Genomic DNA, 24,450 nt, shown 5'->3' with positions numbered 1-24,450 from the left:
CATCGAGACTACCGTATCGTGTCTTCTCACTGCCAAACTCCTGGTGATAAATCTTGCTGCCCTTGTACCTTTAATTTCTGGCGTGTTTCATTGGTATTGATAAGCAACCAAGCGGCGAGAGGCTTTATAAAGGTAACATGTTGATCGACGAAAGACAGAAACAGAGACAGAGAGAGAGAGAGAGAGAGAGAGAGAGAGAGAGAGAGAGAGAGAGAGAGATGTCAGGAAAGGTCTCGTCGCTATATCATTACGAGTTGATAAAAATTCTGAGATCAATGGCTGAGTTTGAGCGACTGGCAAGTGTTGGGCCTTTGTTTAGGTACTCTCTCTCTCTCTCTCTCTCTCTCTCTCTCTCTCTCTCTCTCTCTCTCTCTCTCTCTCTCTTTCTCAAGTTATCGATACGACTAGCATATCAGAAGAGCTTCCCTAACGTGCCTCCTCCTCTTCCTCCTTCCTCCTCTTCCTTCCTCCTCCTCCTCTTCCTCCTCCTCCCCTCTTCCTACTCTCTCGCTTCATCTCCTCTTCCATCACAGGCTTGAGTTACTTGTTCTAAAATGTAAACAATCGTAGCTGATTGGGTAAACAACTTAAAATGCAACACGTTCTTACTATTACCATTATTATTATTATTATTATATTATTATTATTATTATTATTATTATTATTATTATTATTATTGATACAGAAAGAATATCTGATAAGGTAAGGAATAAAGGAGAGAAGGTGGAAGAGAAAGAGGAGGAGGGGAGGAAGAGAAAAATCACATCTTTATGACATTTTCTTCTCTCTCTTCCTCTCTTCCCCTCTTCCTTCTTCCCCAAGAGGATGAAGGACGGCAAGAGAGAGAGAGAGAGAGAGAGAGGGAGGGAGGGGGACGACAGTGTGATAATGTGTCTAACTCTTCATTTATTCCTGCTGTGTGTGTGTGTGTGTGTGTGTGTGTGTGTGTGTGTGTGTGTGTGTGTGTGTGTGTGTGTGTGTGTGTGTGTGTGTGTAATTTGCGGGTGTTAGAAATGGGCGTAGTGGCTGGTGGGAGTGTGGGCGAGTTGTAGGCTTGAGGTGTGGGTGTTTGTCACGCAAGAGGAGAGCCAGGAGGGAGACAGAGCGAGAGAGGGAAGGAGGAGGGGACGAGGGAGAGGTTTGGTGCCTGCGGGTAAGGGGGTGAGTGAGGGGAGGTAAGAGGGTGAGGGGATCAGGAGGGATAAGATAGTGAGGTGTGAGAGTAAGAGGGAAAGGGGAAGAGACGGGAAGTGAGGGGAGAGGGTGAGGGTGAGGGGAAGGTGTTACCAGCGGCAGGTGTTAGAGATAAGCGAAACAAGGAAATTATATAGGAATTATACGCACACGCATACACACACACACACACACACACACACACACACACACACACACACACACACACACACACACACACACACACACACATATACGAACCCTGTGCTTCCCCAAGTGTCAATAACAGAACCACTACGTTGCTTGCTGACTCACCAACACACACACACACACACACACACACACACACACACACACACACACACACACACACACACACACACACACAAAGTACCTTTAATAAAATCGACCTTTTTCTACTCGACTTTTCTTCCCCAATATTTATTTTCTATCCTTTGATCTCGCTGCGTTCTTTATTTCCCGGCCTTTCTTTTCTTCTTTTTTTCTTTTTTTTCTCTTCCGCGTTTCAAACATTGGAAAGCTTCAGGAAAAAAAAGCCAAGGAAAATAATAAAAGTGTGTGATTGGCTAGTGGTCTATGACGTCACAGGTAAACACGGTGACATTAAGAGATGATTGGTGGTGGTGATATGACGTCACGAGCTTGCTGTGTCCCCATTGGTCGTCCTGGAATGGTGACGTCACATGTAGATACAACATACTGTGGTTCAATATTATGCTTTCATTGTGTATTATTTCCTTTCTTTTCTTCCTCCTTTCCCGTTTTGTTTTGTTCCTTCTCCTTTTCATGTTTTCTTCATGTTTCTTCTTTCGTTTCTTCTCTTCCGTGATTTTTCTTTGTCTTTCTTCTTTTCCTGTTTTCTTCATTTCTATATTTGTTTCCTGCTACATTTTTCTGTTTTCTTTCCTTCGTTTATTTTTCTACCATTTTTCTCCTATTTTTTTCTTTTCTCTCCTGTTTTCCCACACTTCTCTTTCCAATCTCACCTATTTCCCTATTTTACCCCATCGTTCCCTCCCTTTATCCTCCCTCCCTTCTACCTCACGTCCTTTACATTCTCTAAGTTCCCATATCACATCCTTATACAAGCTCGCCCTACCTATTTTCCTCTCCTCTCCCTCCTTTCCTTCCCTTCCCATTTCCCTCATACCTCCCTATCATCTCTTATATCCTCGAAAATCCCGTGCTTCCTTCCTTTATATCCCCAAAATCTTACATTTCCTCTCTTTTCAAACCACACCTTTAACATTTTCCTATCACATTTCCCTATGACGTCTTTACCTTCACGTTTTCCTTAACATAAATTCCTCAAGAGCTTTTACACTCCCTTTACATTTGCTTTTCAAAATAATATTACTGGTATCACATCCTCTCCCTGTTTCTTCCTTCCCTCTCCTCTCTCTCTCCTTCGTCATCCCCGCCTTCTGCCTCATTCCACCAAGCCTCTCTGTGATCTGTCCTGACCTTCCTCGTGTTCCACAGATCCTGGTGGCCACAGCAGAGGAGGCAGCCGAGTACGAGGAGGTGGGCGTCGATCGTGGCTTTCCTCTTCTACCTGATATGAGATTCGACAAGCACCGGCGGTTCCTCTACGTGATTTCAAGCAGTAAGGTGAGTCTCCAAGTGTTCTTCGTGTGTTTGTGTGTGTTTGTACGTGTGTCCTTGTCCCTTGTTGCCTGTCCATTACTTGTTTCAGGTCTTTGTGGTTGTTTGTTGATTTATTTTTTTTTTTTCATATTTGTGGTTTGACTTATTTAACATGTAAGGAGAAAGGTTAAGTTTTAGTCCACCTGTCCGTTGTTACCTGTAGTGTCACGTATACAGATGTTACAGGTACTATTAATAAGGCTTAGAAAAAAAAGGGGGCTAGATTTAGCTAATTGTCCTAAAGGCGAGTCACAGGTAACTCTTTACGTACAGTGCTCTCACATATAACTTACACGTCTAAGCTAAGCATTTGTACCATTATAGAGGCTTGTTAGTTCTCTCAATTACAAGTATAGAGGTTATGTCGTAATTCAAGACTAATCGCAAGGTGTAAAATCTTTTGAAGCATCTAAAATAAAAAGCTGAACGGAATTGTAGGTGATGTAATGGAAAACAAGAACAGAATGTCTCAGAGTGATTTGCGATTAAAGAAAATGTCAAATACCAGTGAAAAAAAACTAACAGACAGGGATTATTTACATTACCCTCAAACTTTCAGGCAAAAAGATAAATGCACATCTTTACGTTAGATGAATACAGTTTACACACAATAATCAGAGAAACACGTCAAAAACACAGAAAGAAATAACAGACAGAGATTATCTACATTATCATCAAACTTACAGGCAAAAAGAAAATGCACACTCTCTACGTTACAGGGATACAGTTTACACGCAATAATCAGAGAAACACGTCAAATAACAGAAAAAAAAACTAACAGACAGATAATTTACACTAACCTCAGACTTTCAGGCAAAAAGTCAAATGCACACCCTTTACGTTAGAGTTCACACACAATAATAAAAAAAAAAAACACGTCAAATAAGACAGGAAAAAAAAACAACTAACAGACAGAGATAAATAAAAACACTCTTCTCTCTTACCACGACTATTTTCGAAGGCTACAGGGATGACAAGCGAGGTTTCCTAGAGCGTTTCTCCAATTCATAATGTAAAAATCTTGTCACTCTACCTCTAGAACCGTAAAAACACCTTAAAAAAAACTCGTTTAAATTCAAATAAAGCCTTACACTACCTACTCTAACTTACACGCAAAAGATACTCCACACCCGCTACGTTACGGAAATACAAGTTACATACGTGGGGGTTATCTGAATTATTCCCCAAAGTTGAGTTCCCGTGTCGCTGTTTCGGTGTTTGTGTCCTTTGGGTCTGCCGGATTTAGGGAGGATTGGGACAGAGCGCAGAGCAATCGAGGCTAAATCCTTCTTGTAGGGGAGTGAGTGAGCGTGAGTTATGTGGACGTGTCGTGGTGGTGGTGCACGAGGAGGAAGAGTAGGAAGAGGAGGAGGAGAAATAGAAGGAACACAAGGAAACACGAAAGAGGAACGGACAGAGATGAATTTATTGAGTCTTATGTTGGTGTTTGTGGGACGTGAACAGTCTAACATGCAGTGAGAGAAACAGGATAGCAGAGAGGAAGAGGAAGAGAAGGATGTACACAAATTAACACAAAGAAAAAAAAATAACTAGCAGTAAACAACCCCAAACCTTATTTAGAATGGCCTTGCTCTCAGCACAACTATTCTCAAAGGCCACAGGGATGACTAGCTGAGTTCTCAAGACTATTTCTTCACTAAATACTGTAAAAACCCTGTTGATTGATGATTTTATATAGCTTCAGAAACTTATGTGGGGGACTGAAATAGTGAGGACTCTGGCCATTAATCTTCTGACCTCTATAGACCCTTCCTAATGTCAATAAAACTGTCCAATCATACCCAAAACTCATGGTAAAAATGCGTCCTAGTATTGAATGGGTTGGGGAAGGCCGTGGTACAGTGGAACCATGCGTGCTTTGGGGTTCGAGGGGTCTCCAAGCGCACGGGTTCGAATCCTGTCCACGGTCTGAGTATAGGTTGGGCTTCCTCACTCGGGGCAACGGTTTCCTAGCGGGTGGGCTTTGAGATAGGAGGTACCATAAAAAGTATCCCCTTTAGCCCATAAATTCCCATGAAAAGCCCACATGGTATAAATAAGAAAAAAAAAACCTGTAGAAACCTTGTTAACTCATTTGGTGATTTTTTACAACTTCAGAAACTTATGTGGGGGATTGAAATAGTGAAGACTGTGGCCATTAATCTTCTGACCTCTATAGATCTTTCCTAATGTAAATGAAATGGTCTAATTGTACACAAATCTCAAGGTAAAAATGTGTCCCAGTATTGAAGGGGTTAATATGTCACTAGAACCGTAAAGATGCCCTTCTAAACCCCGTGGAACTTCTTTTGAATGTAATATTGGTGGGGAGTAAAAGCATTTCAAAAGTGAGAGAAATAGAATAGGAGGAGGAAGAAGAAGAAGAAGAAGAAGAAGAAGAAGAAGAAGAAGAAGAAGAAGAAGAAGAACAAGAACAAGTAGAAGTAGAAGGAGAAAATGATGATGATGATGATGATGATGGTGATGGTGATGAAGAAGAAAAAAAAAATAAGAACAAGAAGAAAAAGAAGGAGGAAGAGGAAGAGAAGGATAAGGAGAAAGAGGAGGAGGAAGTAGGGAATCCATGTACCCATTAATGATCCCTATAACCTCCCCATAGCCAAGGCACAGCTGTCCTCTGGCGGGTAATGAGTAGAGTTAATTAAAGATAAAAGGAAGCATCGCTCACTGATGTTCGTACGCTGCGATATGGAACACGAGGCGAGAATTAATGGCATGAATCGTAGTTATTGGCGTGTGTTCTCTCTAATCTTCGTTCGTTCAGTGTTCTGCCATCTTTCTAGCGCTCCGAGATGTTTTGTTGAGCTTCGTTTAGTTTTTATTCAATTACCACCAAATTAAGCTCTATTAAAAGGCGATATGCAGTAGTAGATAAAAAAAAATTGTCTTTCAGTACGATATTAAAAGAAATGAGATCAAATTTTATGGTTAATTTATTTGTTAAGGTGATAAGCTCTCTCTCTCTCTCTCTCTCTCTCTCTCTCTCTCTCTCTCTCTCTCTCTCTCTCTCTCTCTGACAATCTTACATCTGTCTATCCATCAATATACGTACCTAAACATCCTTTCATCCACCTGGTCAACTATTTATCTTTCTGTCTATCCGTCCGGCTAGCTTTCTATCCACTTATCCATCCATCTATCCACCAACAAAAAAACATCCATTCGTACTCAGACAAAACAAAAAGTGATAAAAAATGAAGAAAAACGACCCCAGTATCTATCTACATTAGAATCTTAGTATTATCTTTCAATCTATCCATCCGGCCGTTTTCTATCCACCTATCCATCCATTTATCCACCCACAAAAAATCCTTTCGTACTCAAAATGATAGCAAAAATGAAAAAAGGACTCCAGTTTCCATCTACATCAGAATCTCAATATTTTCCCCTTTTTCCATTTCTAGAAAGTATTTTCCCGATAGAGTACGTACTAGGGAGACTGTTTTCCTTTATTTTTCTCCCCCTTCTACTTTTTTCCCTTTTTCTCTTCTTATTTTTTGAGGAGAAAGAAGTACCTCGGTGTTTACGTTTCCATGGCAACGCTTCTGAATACGTGACTCGCGGTTGCTGTGACGGGTGACGCGAGAGGGGAAATGTGAGGGGACGGAGAGAAAGGGGAGAGGGGTTAGGGATCTGTGAATGGTGAATGAGTTCATGTGAGGGGTTGAATAGGTGAGGGAAGTGAGAGTTGAGAGGAAATGTGAGGGTAAGGATGTATGTGAGAGGTGTTCAGAGTATTGATGAGGGAAATGAGGGGATGAGAAGTAAAATAAAAGAAGAATGAGGGGAGATATGAGGGAATGAGGGCTAATGTCAAGGAAATTCAATAAGATATGAGGGGAAAAACGATGATTTGAGTGGAATGAAGTTCAATATCATGGGAAAAATGGATGATAGGAGAGTGATGATAGGTAATGTGAGGGGAAAATGGATGTTTCTCATTCGTACTATTTATTTCCCCTCTCATCCTAAAATCAGGCTTAGTTCAAGATAAATATTTGCACTTTTTTTTCTAATTTCTTCTTTTTTGAGTTTTTTTTACCTTTATTTGTTCCCTTTTTGTTGTTTTTTTTTTTTTTTCATTTTTTCCTCTCACTCTTTTTGCGACTGAAAGAATTCGTGTTTCCTTGTCGACTCATCTTTTTGTGTTATTTTTTTCACATTCTTTCCCGCGTCTTTCTAAAACATTTTTTCACCGGTTTTACCCTTTCTCTCTCTCTCTCTCTCTCTCTCTCTCTCTCTCTCTCTCTCTCTCTCTCTCTCTCTCTCTCTCTCTATCTTTTTTTTTCCAATTTCTCTTCCAACTCCAGTTATTTCATCTTTAATTTTTCTGTTTCATTGATTTCTTATACGCAATACACGCTCTGTCTTTCTTTTTCCCTCTTTTTCTTTTTTCCTATTCTTTGTCTGCTTTTTTATTATCGTATTTTCCCTCTCCGTCCCTGTTTGGCTTTGAAACCTCTCTCCCTCTCCCTCTCCCTCTCTCTCTCTCTCTCTCTCTCTCTCTATGAAACATAAATGCCTCCAACAGTTCTGGTTCAATATCCTTCCCTTTATTCCTCCTCTTCCCTTCTTTCTCTCTCTCTCTCTCTCTCTCTCTCTCTCTCTCTCTCTCTCTCTCTCTCTCTCTCTCTCTCTTCCTCCTCTTCTCTCTTCCTCTCCTATTGTCGCATTCCCTCACTTTCTTATCTTCTTTCCCCCCCCACCTCTCTTTCCATATCCCTTTCTGAATATCTCGTCACTTTCTCTTTTTCTCCTCCTTTTTTTTCCTCTTTTTTTCCCCTTCTCTCCCTTCTCCTCGTCTTCTTCCTCTTTCTTCTCTCCCCTCTTTCTTATTCCATATATGACCCAAAATCGGACTTTCTTCGTATGTATCTTTGTTTTCCCTTTTCTTTTTTTCCTTCTTTCCCCTCACCTTCTTTCCTTTCATTCTCTCTCCTCTGCTTTCTATTATTTTTCCCTCTTTCTCTCTTTGTTTTTTCTCATTTCCCGGTTCTCTTTCCTTCTTTTCATCATTTTCTCCATTCTCTCTTGTTTTTGTCCTTCCTTCATCCTTTCTTCTTTCTCTCACTTCATCTTTTATTATTCTTTATTTTCTTCCCCTATTCTCCTTTGTTTCTTTTCGGTCTCCTTTTCTCGTCTTCCTTCCTTCCCTCGCATTTACCCTCTCTTCCCCTTTCTTCTTTTTAACCCTTACTTTCCTTCCTTCCTATCTCTCTCTCTCTCTCTCTCTCTCTCTCTCTCTCTCTCTCTCTCTCTCTCTCTCTCTCCATTCCATCCAGGACCTTTCCCCTCACTTCCGTAGCAAGATACAGATACATACAAATATATAGTCTTTTTTCCCCTTTTTTCCCCTTACAGTGAAGGAAATTTGGGAATACATTTTTTTTCCAGCCACGTCTTCTTTTCCCCTTCTCCTCTTTTCCCCTCCGGTCTCAATTTTTTCCCCTCTTTTTAATCTATCAAAGATTTTTTTCCCCTTTTGTCATCTACTGTATTTTATATTGTTTATTTGTCCTCTCTCTCTCTCTCTCTCTCTCTCTCTCTCTCTCTCTCTCTCTCTCTCTCTCTCTGATGGATGAGAAGACGAAGAGAAAGGAAAAAAAAGGAAGGAAAGTAAGGAGGAAAGGAGGTAGAAATGTCAAGAGAGAGAGAGAGAGAGAGAGAGAGAGAGAGAGAGAGAGAGAGAGAGAGAGAGAGAGAGAGAGAGAGAGAGAGAGAGAGAGAGAGATAAGTAAAAAACGAATGGATGAGAGCAAAAGAGGAAGAGAAAAAATGGAGGAGGTGAAAGGGAGAACTAAAGAAGGAGAATGAAGGAAGAAAGAGAGAATATGAGGAGGGAATAAAAGAATGAAAGGAAAGGAAAAGAGAGAAAAGGAAATAAAGGAGGAGAATAAAGAAATAAAGGAAAGAAGATGAAAGAGTAGAATAATGAAGGAATGAGAAGAGGAAACAGAAGAAAGAAAGGAATGAAAAGGTAATGAGAAAAAAAGAAGAAAGAGGAATAAATGAGAGGGATGAAGAAAGGAAAGGAGGGAAAAAGGTGAGGATTAAAGGAAGGAAGAGAGGAAATGAGAGGGAGGGAGATAAATGCCAATGTGGGACGGTAATCTAATCTATTGTATCATTTACATTAAAAGTTTGGCTTTAAATTCCAGCAAGATTTCACGCATCCTTTTCTTGCCTCCCTCTTGTCCCTCCCTCCATCTTATGCCGCCTCCTCCTCCTCCTCCTCCTCCTCCTCCTCCTCCTCCTCCTCCTCCTCCTCCTCCTCCTCCTCCTCCTCCTCCTCCTCCTCCTCCTCCTCCTTCTTCCCCTTCTCTTTTTTTCTTCTTTTCGTGTTGCCCTTCCATCTCATATCTTCCTCCTCCTCTTCCTCCAGATTTTCTTCCTTCCGTCCTCGTCCCTCCTTCCATTACATACTTTCCTCCTCCTCCTCCTCCTCTTCCTTTGCTACCTCGTTCCCGTTTTTCTCACGCTCCAACACCTCCAAATCCTTCCTTTCACCCTATTCTTACATCCAACCCTCCATTTCTTACCTCCACCTCCATGCCCTCTATTCTTCCACCTCTCCACTACCTCCACCCCTCCATCTCCTTCACCTCTCCAGCCCTCCACCTCTATTCTTCCACCTCTCCACTATCTTCACCTCCTCCACCTCTCCTCTTTTTTGCCACCCCTCCACCTCCTTCACGCCTCTACCTCTTCCACCTCCTCCACCTCTCAAGCTCTCTACCCTCTATTCCTCAACCCTTCACCTCCTTCACCCCTCCACCTCTTCCACTTCCTCCAGCTTTTCATCCCTATCCTTCCACCTCTCCGCTACCTCCACCCCTCCACCTCCTCCGCTTCAGCAGCTCTCCACATGCAGCGCCTCGTCCCCTGCCGCGCAAATGAATGGAAAAGCGATACACCAGGATTTAGAAGAGTAGTGAACGTGTTGACTCTGCCAATACAAGGAAGGCGAGGCACGGGAGACCAGGGGAGAAGAGGATAAGGAAGGAGAATGGAGGAAAGGAAAGGTGAGGGGAAAGTGAGAAGAGGAGATGAGGAGGGGAAAGTGAGGAGAGATGAGGGGAAAGTGAGGAGAAGAGATGAAGAGGGAAAGTGAGGAGAGATGAGCGAAAAGTGAGGAAAGTTAAGGTGACGGGAAGGTGAGGAAAGGAGATGAGGAGAGGAAAGTGAGCAGAGATGTGAAGGAAAATGAGGAAATGAGAGGTGGGGGAAAGATGAGGGAGAGAGAGAAATGAGGAAAGTGAGGAGAGAGAGGAGGGGAAAAGTGAGGAGAGATGTGAAGAAAAGAGGGGAAATGAGAGGTGGAGGAAAGGAGGTGAGGAAAGGAGAGATGAGGAAGGAAAGGAGAATGGAGGAAAGGAGAGACAAGGAGGAAAGTGAGGGAGAGATGAGGAAGGTGAGGAAAGGAGAGATGAGAAAAGAGAGGAAAGAAGAGAAAAAGAGGAAAAGGAAGAAGAAAGAAGAAATGAGGGGAAATAAGGAAACGAGAGATGAGGAAGAAACGAGAAGATAAGTGAGAGAAAATTGAGGATAAGAAAACAAATAACGAAAGAAGGAAACCATAGGAAGGGGAAAAGAATGAAAGGAGAAATGAGGAAAAAGAAGAAAAAAAAAAGAGATGAGGGGAAAAGTGTGATAACGAGAAGAAAGAGGGAAAGGATAGGAAAGACAAGGGATAGAATAAAACAGAAATGAATGAAAAGGAAGATAAAGAATAGATGATGATAGAAAGAAATTAAAGAAGAATAGGAGTTAACGGAAAGAGAGAATGAGCGTAGAGGAATGAATGGGAGAAGAAGGAAGGAAGGAAAGAAGGAGAAGAGAATAAACATAAGAAAAGGAGAAATAATAAAGAAAAACAAAGGAATAAGAATGAAGATGAGAAAAAGAAGAGGAGAAGAAGAAGGAAAACAAAAGATGTAAAGAAAGAGGAAGAAGAAAAAGAGAGGACGAGAAGATAGATGAAATACTAAATAGAAGATGACGGGTAGAGGAGGAGGAAGAGCAGGAGGAGGAGGAGGAGGAGGAGGAAGATAAGGAGGGATGACACAGGGAAAAAATAAATGGGAAAAAGTTAAGGAAGGGAAAAAAGAGTTCCACATTAATTTCCTTCTTTAACGTTACCTTTCAAATTTTAGGAAGAGGTGAAGAGAGGAAAAAAAAGTCACCCCCTTCTCTCTCTCTCTCTCTCTCTCTCTCTCTCTCTCTCTCTCTCTCTCTCTCTCTCTCTCTCTCTCTCTCTCTCAGGTTATCGGCCTCTTTCCCTCATCTCTTTCTAACTTTTCCTTTTCCTCCCCTCTTTCTTTCTTCAATAGATGGAGGAGGAGGAGGAGGAGGAGGAGGAGGAGGAGGAGGAGGAGGAGGAGGAGGAGGAGGAGGAGGAGGAGGAGGAGGAGGAGGAGGAAGAAGAAGAAGAAGAAGAAGAAGAAGAAGAAGAAGAAGAAGAAGAAGAAGAAGAAGAAGAAGAAGAAGAAGAAGAAGAAGAAGGAAATACTTCATCTGTCACAGCCTCTTTTTCTTCCCTCTTCATCTTTTCTTCTTCTATTTTCTTCTTCCTCCTCTTGGTCTCAGATTATCTAATGCCTCAGAGAGAGAGAGAGAGAGAGAGAGAGAGAGAGAGAGAGAGAGAGAGAGAGAGAGAGAGAGAGAGAGAGAGAGAGAGAGAGAGAGAGAGAGAGAGAGAGAGAGAGAGAGAGAGCAAGGTGTCTGATCTTCTTTCGGAAACGACTTTATTCTGACTCTAGGGAAAAGGAGGAAGAGTAGGAGGAGGAGGAGGAGGAGGAGGAGGAGGAGGAGGAGGAGGAGGAGGAGGAGGAGGAGGAGGAGGAGAAGGAGGAGGTGTGTAGCCTGTTTACTTTATGGGACAGGCGGGTGGGACAGGCGACAGGATTTAGGAGTGGAAGGGAAGGTAAGATGAGGAGGAGGAGAGAGAAGAGGAAAAAAGGGGGAGGAAAAAGGGGAAAAAAAGACAATTTTAAGCCATTTTCTCTCTCCTTCCATACATTTTCCTCATCTTCTCTCTCTCTCTCTCTCTCTCTCTCTCTCTCTCTCTCTCTCTCTCTCTCTCTATCTATCTATCTATCTATCTATCTATCTCTATCTCTCACCTGTCTTCAATCACTATGACCCTTTCTTACCTTCCTAACGAGAGAGAGAGAGAGAGAGAGAGAGAGAGAGAGAGAGAGAGAGAGAGAGAGAGAGAGAGAGAGAGAGAGAGAGAGAGAGAGAGAGAGAGAGAGAGAGAGAGAGATTTGATAAGCCCATAAGGTAGGGAGGAAACATAATATAAATACAATAGATAAGGAAACATAATGCCAATATAATGAATATAATGGAATCAGATACATAGTTATTGACTCTAAACATGAGAGAGAGAGAGAGAGAGAGAGAGAGAGAGAGAGAGAGAGAGAGAGAGAGAGAGAGAGAGAGAGAGAGAGAGAGAGAGAGAGAGAGAGAGAGAGAGAGAGAGAGAGAGAGAGAGAGAGAGAGAAGGGGGGGCGATTGGAGAGAAGGGAGGGAAGGATTATATGTTGGAGGGAGAGGAGGGTAGAGGGAGGGAGGGTTTGCAGATAAGGAAAATGAAGGAGGGAGAGAAGGAAGCGAAGGAGGGAGAGAGGGAAAGGAAGATGATAGGAAGGGAGGGAGGGAAGGTGTTATGGGAATGGACAATAACACTAAAGACACTTAATTAAAAGAGGGAAAGAGATAGGAGGAGGAGGAGAGGAGGAGGAAGAGGAGGAGGAGGATAATATATGGGCGCCAAAGGATTCGTGGGTGAGACAAGCGTTCCTTATCAACCTTCTCTCTCTCTCTCTCTCTCTCTCTCTCTCTCTCTCTCTCTCTCTCTCTCTCTCTCTCTCTCTCTCTCCTCGTGTTACTTTTCTTTGACTTTCTAAACTGGATCATTCTTGTTTGTGTTTCAATCTGTAGTTAGTTTTGTGTTTCGTGAAATACAAGTTGTGTTTTGGGTGTGTGTGTGTGTGTGTGTGTGTGTGTGTGTGTGTGTGTGTGTGTGTGTGTGTGTGTGTGTGTGTGTGTGTGTGTGTGTGTGTGTGTGTGTGTGTGTGTGTGTGTGTGTGTGTGTAAATTATTGAAATAACTTGTAATCGGGGAATAATAACAACAACAACAACAACAACAACAACAACAACAACAGAAAACACATTTTCTACCATAAATATAATAAAAAGCATAATGTGTGTGTTTGTATGTACGTGTGTGGGTACGCAAATAGGCAAGTGTGTGTGTATGTATGTAAATATGTAGCGTAACTAACTAAGCACTTAAGAGTTTTAGCATAACACGCAAGAACTGAGGCAAACTTCTTCTCTTGAGGCAAATGAGGAACATAAGCACATCCCTGGAGGCTCACCGCCCGCCCCGCTAAACCAATAGACCAAGTCATCTAACTCAAACTACTCTGCAGACCTCACAACAAAAGACACCGAGAAAAAAAAAAAAAAAGAAACGTGCTCCATTTTAACCTTCGCCTTTGATACATTAAAATTTCATACAAGAGAAAATTTATACTGAGATACTTAGTTTTAATCTTGTTTTTCATGCATTATGAATCTGCTTAGTTAAGGAAAAAAAAACTCTGTCTCATTTAGTCGAAAAAAGATTAATACAAAAATAGATCTATTCATCTTAACCTTTCCTTCATGCATTTTAATCTTATATAATCAAAAGGGAACAACAAGAAATTTTATCACACCTATATGGAAAGAGATCAAAGAAACTTACTTAATTTTCACTAGAGATTAAAGTAAAGACTTTACTTTTAAGGAAGGATATTAAAAAGAAAACGAATTTCATTTTAACCTCAGCCTTAATATATAATGATTTTAATTATGGAAAGTGCTGTGAAAATCGAATAAAAAAAGAGGGAGAGACTCCAATTACTTTTTTCTTGACCTTTGATATATTGTTCAGGCATTTGATTTGTTCAGACATTCAGACAAGTTGGTCAAGTGAAACACAGGTGTAGGGAGGTCAGTAGGAGGTGACTAGTTTCGCTGATGATTCTTCAGGGGAATTGAATTTGATATATTGTTAATCCGTCTTATAATATCAAATAAAGAAAGCTTAATCACTTCTACAAAGAACCATCTGGCAAACTTTGACAAGCCAAGAAACTATTTCATATTAATCGTGGCCTCAAAGTATAATTCTAGCTTAAAACTAAATAAATTCATTAAACCAAAAAATAGAAAAAATATATATAGATAAACTGAAAACTAGACTAAGTAAAAATAAAATGATAAGAATATTCATTAGGTACATTTCAAAAACACTTACATATATATTCGAACTTTTACCGCAAATTAAAAACCTGATAATTAGACAAAAAAAAAAAGCATACAGAAAAGCAGTAAAAACTCAAAGAAAATATATACCACTCCACTTAACCTTTTGTCCCCTCACACACCACTCCACTTGACCTCTTGTCCCCTCACACACCACTCCACTTGACCTCTTGTCCCCTCACACACCAATCCACTTGACCTCTTGTCCCCTCACAAACCACTCCACTTAACCTTTTGTCCCCTCACACACCACTACACTTGACCTCTTGTCCCCTCACAAACCACTCCACTTGACCTCTTGTCCCCTCACACACCACTCCACTTGACCTCTTGTCCCCTCACACACCACTCCACTTGACCTCTTGTCCCCTCACACACGACTCTACTTTTCTCTCTGTCCCCTCACACACCACTCCACTTGACCTCTCTGTTCCCTCACACAACATTCCATTTTTCCTCTCTGTCCCCTCACACACCACTCCACTTGACCTCTCTGTTCCCTCACACACCATTCCATTTTTCCTCTCTGTCCCCTCACACACCCCCTCCACTTTTTTCTACCTGTCCCCTCACACACCACTCCATTTTACTCACCTCTTCTCTCACACACCACTTGATTTTGCCTACCTGTTCCATCACACAGCACTCCGTTTTACCTATTTGTTCCTTCATACACCACTCCATCTTGTCTATCTATTCCCTCACACACCAGTCCATTTACCCACCTGTTCTCTCACACACCTCTCCATTTTACTCACCTCTTCCCTCACACACCACTTCATTTTGTCTACCTCTCCCCTCACACACCTAAAAACTTAGAAAAACAAGCACCACTCCATTTCACCAACCATCCACTACACCAGCTCCACTCCCTCACACACCACCACATTACCAGTCCAAAGCTCCTCCTGCTCCTACCTGTTCCCTCATACACCTGTAATTTACCTTATGCTACACAGGTAAATTTGTTCCTGTCACTACCAACCTTCACCTCTCTTCACATCTCCCACTTATCTCAGTTATTAGTGCCTGTAAGTGGTAGTAATTTTAAGTATCACCTGAGAATTACACCTTTGTCTAGTTATTACGTTCTTTAATTAGTTGGCCATCTCACCTGCTTATAATTAAAACACCTTTAATGAGTATACACTAAATATTACTCCTGTCATTTATCCTTCCCTTATTACAACAACACTCATTATACTCATCATTGTGCGATTATCCTCCTCTCACTGTTATTACTCTCACACTTCATCATTCCTCACCACACTCTCACCTACTACTACTACTACTACTACTACTACTACTACTACTACTACTACTACTACTACTACTACTACTACTACTACTACTACTACTACTACTACTACTACTACTACTACTACTACTACTACTACTACTGCTACTACTACAACTACTACTACTACTACTACTACTACTACTACTACTACTACTACTACTGCTATGAATTCCTCAACTACTAATTCTCTTCCCCCTTACATTCCTGCACTAACACGTGTCAAGAGAGAGAGAGAGAGAGAGAGAGAGAGAGAGAGAGAGAGAGAGAGAGAGAGAGAGAGAGAGAGAGAGAGAGAGAGAGAGACTTGGCCAAACTGTCCCCCTGTAACGTTGGTTTGTCAAGAGTGTCTCAGACTTACACCTTGCAACTCTCGTAACCTCGCCGTCTCATGCATAACCGAGTGGCTCTCCCCTCTCCCTCACTCTCCCCTCACTTCTCCCTCACCCACCTCTCCCCTCACCATCACTAACCTTTCCTCAGCCACACCTAAGCTCTCTTCCATCACCCCACGCCTATGCTCTCTCTCTCTCTCTCTCTCTCTCTCTCTCTCTCTCTCTCTCTCTCTCTCTCTCTCTCTCTCTCTCTCTCTCTCTCTCTAAGTCATCACCACCCACTCACTCAGCCTCTCCCCTCTCCCCTCTTTCCCCTCATCCCCTCACTGTTCTCCTTATCTTTCCTAAATACCTTCTTTATCACTCCTCCTTATCCCTTTTCTTTATTCATGCCTCCCCTTTTCTCCCACGCTATGCTTTCCCCTCTTTCTCCTTCCCCTCAGACAGTACTCCCACAGTAGCCCTTCCTCTCATCTTTCCCCTCAGCTCTCCCCTCATCTCGCGGGCTTAGCGGTGTCGCAGTGAGGGGCGTGGTGTCAACTGGGTAAGATAGGAGGGGAAGATCATCTGAGAGAAATTGCTGGATTGGTGGTGATTGGTGGTGGCGGTGGTGATGGTGGAGGTGGTGGTAGTGGTGGTGGTGCTTGTGGTGGTGGTGGTGAGATGCATTCTAAGTCTCTTTGATGAGTTGTATTAATGGTGAATGTTAATGGTGTTTGTAATGAAGGGAAATGTGAAAGAATGATGATTGGGATGATAGTGGTAAAGGTGATGCGTACATGAATCCTAAATCTATATTAGTGGTGAATGATATTAGTGGTGATAACAAGAAGGATAATTAAATGTATTCTGCTAAAACATTTATCCCTTCATTTCGACTAACTCTTTCGGACCTGCAAGGGGATTGGCGACTAAGTGGGCCTTTTTTTTTTTTTTTGATGTTGCGCTATCCACTTTTCCCGTCTTAAATAACAAAAACAAAGATAAGAATGATGAATGAGGATGAATGACAACGATAAGGATAATGACAATATGAAAACACTTTCCAAGTCTCCATGAATGAAATGAATAAAGAATAGTAAAATGAATAATGAATAACACTGAAAATTTAATGAAGAAAACTGAAGACAAGGAATAAAGAATAATATAATGAATAATAACACCGAAAATTTAATAAAGAAAACTGAAGACAAACAATGAACAACAAGACAATACCACATCAAAACTCAAATATCAGTTTTTGAAATAAGAGACAAAAAAAAAAAAAAAAAAACGAAGTAATTTAGCTCTCATGACCACTAGTTACTCCTCCTCCTCCTCCTCTTCCTCCTCCTTCCTCCTCCTCCTCCTCCTCCTCCTCCTCCTCCTCCTCATAATGAGATCCAAGCCTCCTGGTATCCCGACGCCTCACTCCTGCTAACTTTCCAAAGATGCTTCAATTCCGGACTTAACAGCGCTGAGACGTTAGTGGGAGGAGGAGGAGGAGGAGGAGGAGGAGGAGGAGGAGGAGGAGGATGAGGAGGAGGAGGAGGAAAGGCAGGAGGGAATGATGAGAACTAAGAAAGAAGAGAGAGGAAAATGAAAGAGAAAGACAAGATGAGGAGGTTAGAAATGATAGCAAAAAAAAAAAAAAAAAAAGAGAAGGAGGGAATGACAAAAACTAAGGAAGAAAGAAGGGAAAATAAAATAAAAAGGGAAGGACAAGAGGAGGCAAGAAAATGACGAAAAACAAAAAGAGGAGGAAGGAGAGGAGAAGTAAAAGAAGAAGTAGGGTAAAATAGAAAAGAATTTAAAATAAGATGGAAAGACAGGAGGATGAAAGACAAGAGAAGAGAAACTGAGTAAAGAGAAAGTAAAAGAGAGAGGGGAGGAAGAGGAAGATGAAGGAAGATAAAGAGGAAGTGAAGAGGAACTGAATGAAGACGAAGAGGAATTAAGGCGAGGATAAGAAAGTGAAGGGTGCATGTAAAGGATAAAGAGAGGAAGAGGAAGAAGAGGAGAGAAGATCTAGAATTAAGCAAGGGGGAGATAGATGAGGAAGAAATTGAAGGTCTTATAGAGAGAGAGAGAGAGAGAGAGAGAGAGAGAGAGAGAGAGAGAGAGAGAGAGAGAGAGAGAGAGAGAGAGAGAGAGAGAGAGAGAGAGAGAGAGAGAGAGAGAGAGATCACCGCCAATAATCAATAACAAGAACACGTGGGCCAGCAATTCGTCAGGAAAGTCACGAACTCTCACAGATGTTTCTTAATCTCTCACGAGTGTAACCAACCACATATTAACCACCCAAATAAAACCCTTGCGGCATCTACCCCTTCCTCCCTCCTCCTACCTCCTCCTCCTCCTCCTCCTCCTCCTCCTCCTCCTCCTCCTCCTCCTCCTCCGTTGCTCCCGGCGCCAGGGCAGGAGCATCTGGCGAACGACTGTGGCAGAAAACCTAATTTCCTCGCTGTAGAAGTTAGTTTGCGGGTTTCCAAGTTTACCCAGAGAGGCTTAAGAGGTGTAGGTGAGATGGGAAGAGGAGGAGGAGGAGGAGGAGGAGGAGGAGGAGGAGGAGGAGGAGGAGGAGGAGGAGGAGGAGGAGGAGGAGGAGGATCAGGATAGACACTGGAGGTAAGGAAAATGCATTAGGTGAGGAAGAGATGAAGTAAAGACATTGCGATGAAAATAAAAGTGCAATGATGGAGGGAAGACACGGATAGAGTGTGTGTGTGTGTGTGTGTGTGTGTGTGTGTGTGTGAGAGAGAGAGAGAGAGAGAGAGAGAGAGAGAGAGAGAGAGAGAGAGAGAGAGAGAGAGAGAGAGAGAGAGAGAGGAGAGGAGGGTTAGGAGAGGGAGATGGAGAAGGAACATGAAGGGAAGGTAGAGAGGAAGGTAGGAGGAAGGAGGGCAAAGGGATGGCGCTCTCTCTCTCTCTCTCTCTCTCTCTCTCTCTCTCTCTCTCTCTCTCTCTCTCTCTCTCCGCCTGTTAGTTTCGCTCCACCGAACATCTGACTCCTCCTCGCTCACAAACAGAACCCCCATCCTAGTCTCTCTCTCTCTCTCTCTCTCTCTCTCTCTCTCTCTCTCTCTCTCTCTCTGTCAGAAGCTGGAGATCAAGATAAGTGCAACATAAAAAAAAACAAGCTAATTTATCCTCCTCTCTCATAGTAACAACAACATCATCAACAACAACAACAAAAGCAACAGCAACAACAACAACAACAACAACAACAACAACAACAACAACAATAATAACAATAATGGATGTGCCCTCTCTCTCTCTCTCTCTCTCTCTCTCTCTCTTTACTTCCCACGAGTTTATTTATTTATCTGTCCCTTGGCGCTGTTTGAAAGGGAGCGAAAGGAAAGAAGAGGGGAAGGGAGGTGGTGGTGAGGGGGAGGGGTGTCAGAGGGGAGAGGGGAAGTGTCAAGGGGGAATGACAGTGACAACACTCTTAGGGGCCTTCCTGTGACACCTGCTGACATATAGACCTTGTGTGTACGTGTGACAGGTGGCGACACACACACACACACACACACACACACACACACACACACACACACACACACACACACACACACACACAAGCCACAAAACATCACATATGGTACTTCGCTCAGTCGCTTCTTCACACACACACACACACACACACACACACACACACACACACAGCGTAACTAAGTCCCCTGGGAGAGAGAGAGAGAGAGAGAGAGAGAGAGAGAGAGAGAGAGAGAGAGAGTAGAGGGAGTTGGTTTGGAGGGAAGGAGGAAAGAAGGGAGGGAAAGAATGGAGGGAAGGAGGGACTTTTGAATGCATGGGAGAAAAAGGAAACTACATACAAACACCTTTTTTCTCTTCCCTTCATTCTTTGTTTTCTTTTCCTCCATTTTCATTTTCTTTCTTCTTTCTCTTCTTTCTATATATTCTCCCTTATTCATAGTAATCTTGCTTCTTTACTTTATCCATCATTATCTTTTCGTCTCTTCTTCTTTCCTCCTTCCCTTTATTCATCTTTCTACTCTTTCAAATTATTCCTCCCTTTCAATTTCTCTTCCTTTTTTTTCACTCAATCTCAGTTTCTTCGTCTATTATTTCTACCACTCTTTTTTACCTCTCTCCAAGTCCTTTATTATTCCTGCTTCTCCTTCCCTTCTCTCTTCTAGTTCTCTCTTTCTTCATCTTTCCCCGTTTCTCCCTTCTTTCTCTCCCCAAACCCTTTACTCCAGTTCCCTCCTCTCCTTTCCTTTCCTCCACTGCTGTTACGTGTCCTTCCTTCCTCCCATTCCTGTATTCCTCAGTACTCTTCCACTCCTTTTCCTCCCTCACCGTTACCTCGCCCTCTCTAACCCTCTCCCTTCTCTACGTTTCCACTCCCTCCCTTTCCCGCCAGTTCGTCACGCCCCGCCTGACCCCAACTCGCTGCGAGGGAAACGAGTAAGCGCAGGCCATGAAGGGACTCGAGGGAGGCGAAAGAGCGACTCCGAAGCTGACTAACTCACTCACTCCCTCTGTTGACAACCACTCCTCCTCTTCCTCCTCCTCCTGGAAGTGTCAAGTCTCCACACACATACACATATACACACAGACAGACAGACACACACGCACACATACACGCACATACACACACACTAACACGTTCCTTCACCCCATCCCGTCCATTTCCCTTCACTCAGCCGTTCAGTCAAGCCGTAAAAATGAAAACATATCCAAATCTCACAGAACTGACATTATTTGCCCATGACAGAGAGAGAGAGAGAGAGAGAGAGAGAGAGAGAGAGAGAGAGAGAGAGAGAGAGAGAGAGAGAGAGAGAGACTCCACAGCCAAGACAATGAAACCAAGACTGAAAATGTGCCAAAGAAAATGTAGGGAGAGAAAATATGGAATTGTGAGAGAGAAATAAAGAAATGGATCTCTTTGTGGGGAGGAAGAGGAGGTGGAGGAGGAGGAGGAGCAACACAGCGCCTCGCTCTCCAGTGTTGTGTTTGTGTTGGGCTGGCGAGGCTGGGACGCTCAGTAACACAAACATCGGCGCGTCCTTCCCACAAACCGTCAGCGCAGGAGGAAGAGAAGGAGAAGGAGGAGGAGGAGGAAGAGGAGGAGGAGGAGAATGTGCCTTGTAAACAGTGTCCCGTAGAGCCACGCCCTCCTCCTCCTCCTCCTCCTCCTCCTCCTCCTCCTCCTCCTCGTCGTCGTCGTCAATTTCGGCAACATTTCAAGAACTTGTAGTTTAATAAAGGAGATGTAGCGGTTTACGGGCCGTTCTTGATCTTATAGCCCAGCCTGGCGCGAGGGGAGACGTGTGTGTGTGTGTGTGTGTGTGTGTGTGTGTGTGTGTGTGTGTGTGTGTGTGTGTGTGTGTGTGTGTGTGTGTGTGTGTGTGTGCGCGCGTAAAGAAGCTTCAGAAACACAACGAGGATAGACTTTCAAAAAAATAACCTTGTGTTTCTTGTGTGTGTGTGTGTGTGTGTGTGTGTGTGTGTGTGTGTGTGTGTGTGTGTGTGTGTGTGTGTGTGTGTGTGTGTGTGTGTGTGTGTGTTTTCCTTACGTTCGTGGAGTTGTGTTTTGCTAAGGTATTTTTCCTCCACTCTCCTTTCTTTCCCTCCCTCCCTGCCAGTCTGTCCGCGCGTGTGTGTGTGTGTGTGTGTGTGTGTGTGTGTGTGTGTGTGTGTGTGTGTGTGTGTGTGTGTGTGTGTGTGTGTGTGAGCGCCTCGTGAACAGGTAAGGCAAATGTGCGTCGCCTCGTAGCCCAGGTGTGATCCAGGGCGGGAGACGCGAAGCAAACACACCACACGCTGGAAAAATAATTATAATCGGATTAGGTGACACCCCGCCCCTTCCCTGCATCCCTTATCCCCTTACTCCTCCCTTAGCCCCCTTCCCCTTTCCCTTAAGGTGTCGGGTAGCGGAGGGGCGCGTCGCTGAGTAGGGATTAAGGGAATTTGGTTTGACAGTATCTCTCTCCCTTATCTCCCTTTTTCTACTCCTTTTTTTCTAAGCCTGGTGTTTATTGGTGTGTTTCGCTCAGTTTTCTTCTGCTTTGTGCTCCGAAGTGGGTCAGCTTGTCGCGTGCCGAGGTGAAACTTGAACCGAATGTGTGCGAGAAGCGATTCTGCCCTTTTTTTTTTTATTTATATCTGATAAGAATATGAGTTTTTTCTCTTTTATGTAGGAAAGAAAGCCAGCCAAGGCAACACAATGCTTTAAAAGAAATGCCTATTGATGCTGGTTCCTAAATGATAAGAAGAGATGTGTGATGATGTCATGATGTCATTTCTGTTCCACAATCTCACTGTACCACCATCATTCTGTTACCCTGAAAATTTCTTCACTCTATTTACCTTACAAGCAGAAACATGATATTTTTGTCATCTTTAAGTTTAGTTGAAGGGTCTTGTTATGTGTGTGTTGGGGGATGGGTACTCTCTCTCTCTCTCTCTCTCTCTCTCTCTCTCTCTCTCTCTCTCTCTCTCTCTCTCTTAATTTCTAACATTTTTTTTCTTTTATTCTACTCGCTTTTATTCTTTCCGCCTCGTGTCCATTTTTCATCTATTTCTTGTCTTTGTTTTCTGTTTTTATATATCCGAGTATTTATTTATTCACAAACAGTTCATCGCTATTTTTTCATTCATATATTTGCTTACTCATTTTTTTATTTCATTTATTTATTTACTTTCTTTTCTTTTTTAGTTTCTATTCCTCCCTTTTCGACTTCCAATCCCGTTCATTCATCTGACTGCACATATCCCGCAGCTCTCTCTCTCTCTCTCTCTCTCTCTCTCTCTCTCTCTCTCTCTCTCTCTCTCTCTCTCTCTCTCTCTCTCTCTCTCTCCCCTTTTCTCCGGTTCTTTACCCTAATCCCATCAGAACCCAAAATCTTTCCTCACCATCTTTCCCCTCACCTTTCCCCTCTCCTCCTGCTCCTTATCCTTCCTCCTTTCCGTGTCCTCACCTTTCAACCTCAATATTTTCACTCCTCTCACTACCACTCCCTCTTTCCCTCTCAATACCTTTATAGTTCACGCGCTCACCTCCACCATCTATTCCGTATCCCTTCCTATTTTTACCCACCTTCACTCTCCGGTACAAGTCCACAGTCCTCTAGTCCTCCTCCTCTTCCTCCTCCTCCTCCTGGTTCTCTTCCCCTCAGTATGTTTTTAATCTCGCCCTCTCACAAGCTACAGCGTTCGAAATTCGCCTTTAAGCTGTAGTTTCCCCTCGGTCACACTCGCCCCGCTGCTTTTGGCAAGATTTAACACAGCACGAAATCAGTCTGGAAGCGACGTCTTGCCGGGAAATTACTTTTTATTAGAGGCGACGAGAGTAGGAGAGGAAGGGATGGAGGGTGGTGGGTGGGACGGTAGGTAGAAGAGGAGAGGAGAGTTGCTATGTCTGGCTCTTGGTACGTGGTCTCTCTGTTGCTCTTGCTCTTATTCTTTCGCCAGTATTCAGAGACGCCTTCCCCTTTCCCTACGACAATTTTGCAAGGCCACAGAGACAACTAGCCAGGTTTTCAAGACAGTTTCTCCTTTTTGATAGTAAACTAGAAATCTTGCCAGTTTATTACCAGAACTATAGGAATACTTTTGAAAACACGAGTATCTTTAATTGGAGCCCTTGGAAAGCAGTGATAGCGAGAGAGCAAAGCGTTTTTAGAATACAGGCCTTTCTCTTTCTCTCCTTCTCTCTCTCCTAAAGAAGTATAGTTGTGAGTGAAGAGAACATAATAGGAGTGTTAAAATATATGGCGAAGCAAACGAAGCAAGAGTTTGTCAGAGAAGAAAGAAAAGTAATAGTCTTTTCAAATACTTTTTTCGAAGCATAGACGATGGAAAGAGTACAAGTAAAGGAAACACAGCATAATAAGATTGCTCAAGTATACAATGACAAGGAAATAAGGCGTCTTTTGCGTGAGTGAGGATAAAAAGACAATAGAGGTAAGTAATGGTCTCTTCGAAGTATAAACGACCGAGAGAGTACAAGTAAAGGAAACGTGGCCATTAAACAAGGAATAAAACCAAAAACGAAATGAAAGACGATCAGATAAAGAGTCAAATTTAGCTGTTTAGCGACGTTTTTTGTATAGACGATTGAAAAGTATATGTAGAAGAAACACAATCACACATTCCAGAAAAAAAAGTGAAAGAGGAACAAAGATAATGATTTCCTATATAGAGAATCGAAAAGTAGAAGGAAAGAAAAACTATTACTATAAAAAAAACAAATGAGGAAAAACGAAAACAAAAGACGATCAAATAACAACAGGAGTTTATTTTGATATAGACGACAGAAAAGTATAAGGAAAAGAAACACCATCAATCAAATAAACAAGGGAATTAATAACAAAAGACGATCAAATAAACACAACGAGTTAATTTTAATAGAAACACGAAGCTTCAGGTACATTTTTCTTTATGCAAGAGGAAAAACTAGCCAAGGACAACAAAGAAAAAAATAAATAAATAAGACCCACTTAGATGCCAGTCCCCTTACAGTTCCAAAAGAGTCAGCCAATTGAAAAGGATAAATGTCTTGAAACCTCCCACTTAAGAGAAATCAAGCCATAGAAAGTTGGAAATAGAGAAGCAGGCAGAGAGTTCCAGAGTTTTACCACAGAAACATTGAGCAGAACTGAAGGAAAAATACAAATAAGAGGCAAAA

General features: G+C 42.6%; 1 protein-coding gene across 2 annotated transcripts in view; it reads left to right on the top strand.

The window, feature by feature from the left end:
* Positions 1-24,450, top strand: part of LOC123506385 (plexin-B-like) — a 343,016-nt gene that overhangs the window by 250,190 nt on the left and 68,376 nt on the right. For both annotated transcript variants that reach the window (XM_045258472.1, XM_045258471.1), the window contains exon 3: positions 2,677-2,805. In XM_045258472.1, coding sequence (XP_045114407.1) covers positions 2,677-2,805 — 129 coding nt within the window. The remainder of the gene's footprint in view (positions 1-2,676; positions 2,806-24,450) is intronic.

Source organism: Portunus trituberculatus, chromosome 19, assembly GCF_017591435.1.
Source record: "Portunus trituberculatus isolate SZX2019 chromosome 19, ASM1759143v1, whole genome shotgun sequence".
NCBI classification, from domain to species: Eukaryota; Metazoa; Arthropoda; class Malacostraca; order Decapoda; family Portunidae; genus Portunus; species Portunus trituberculatus.
This window is presented reverse-complemented; position numbering and strand designations above follow the sequence as displayed.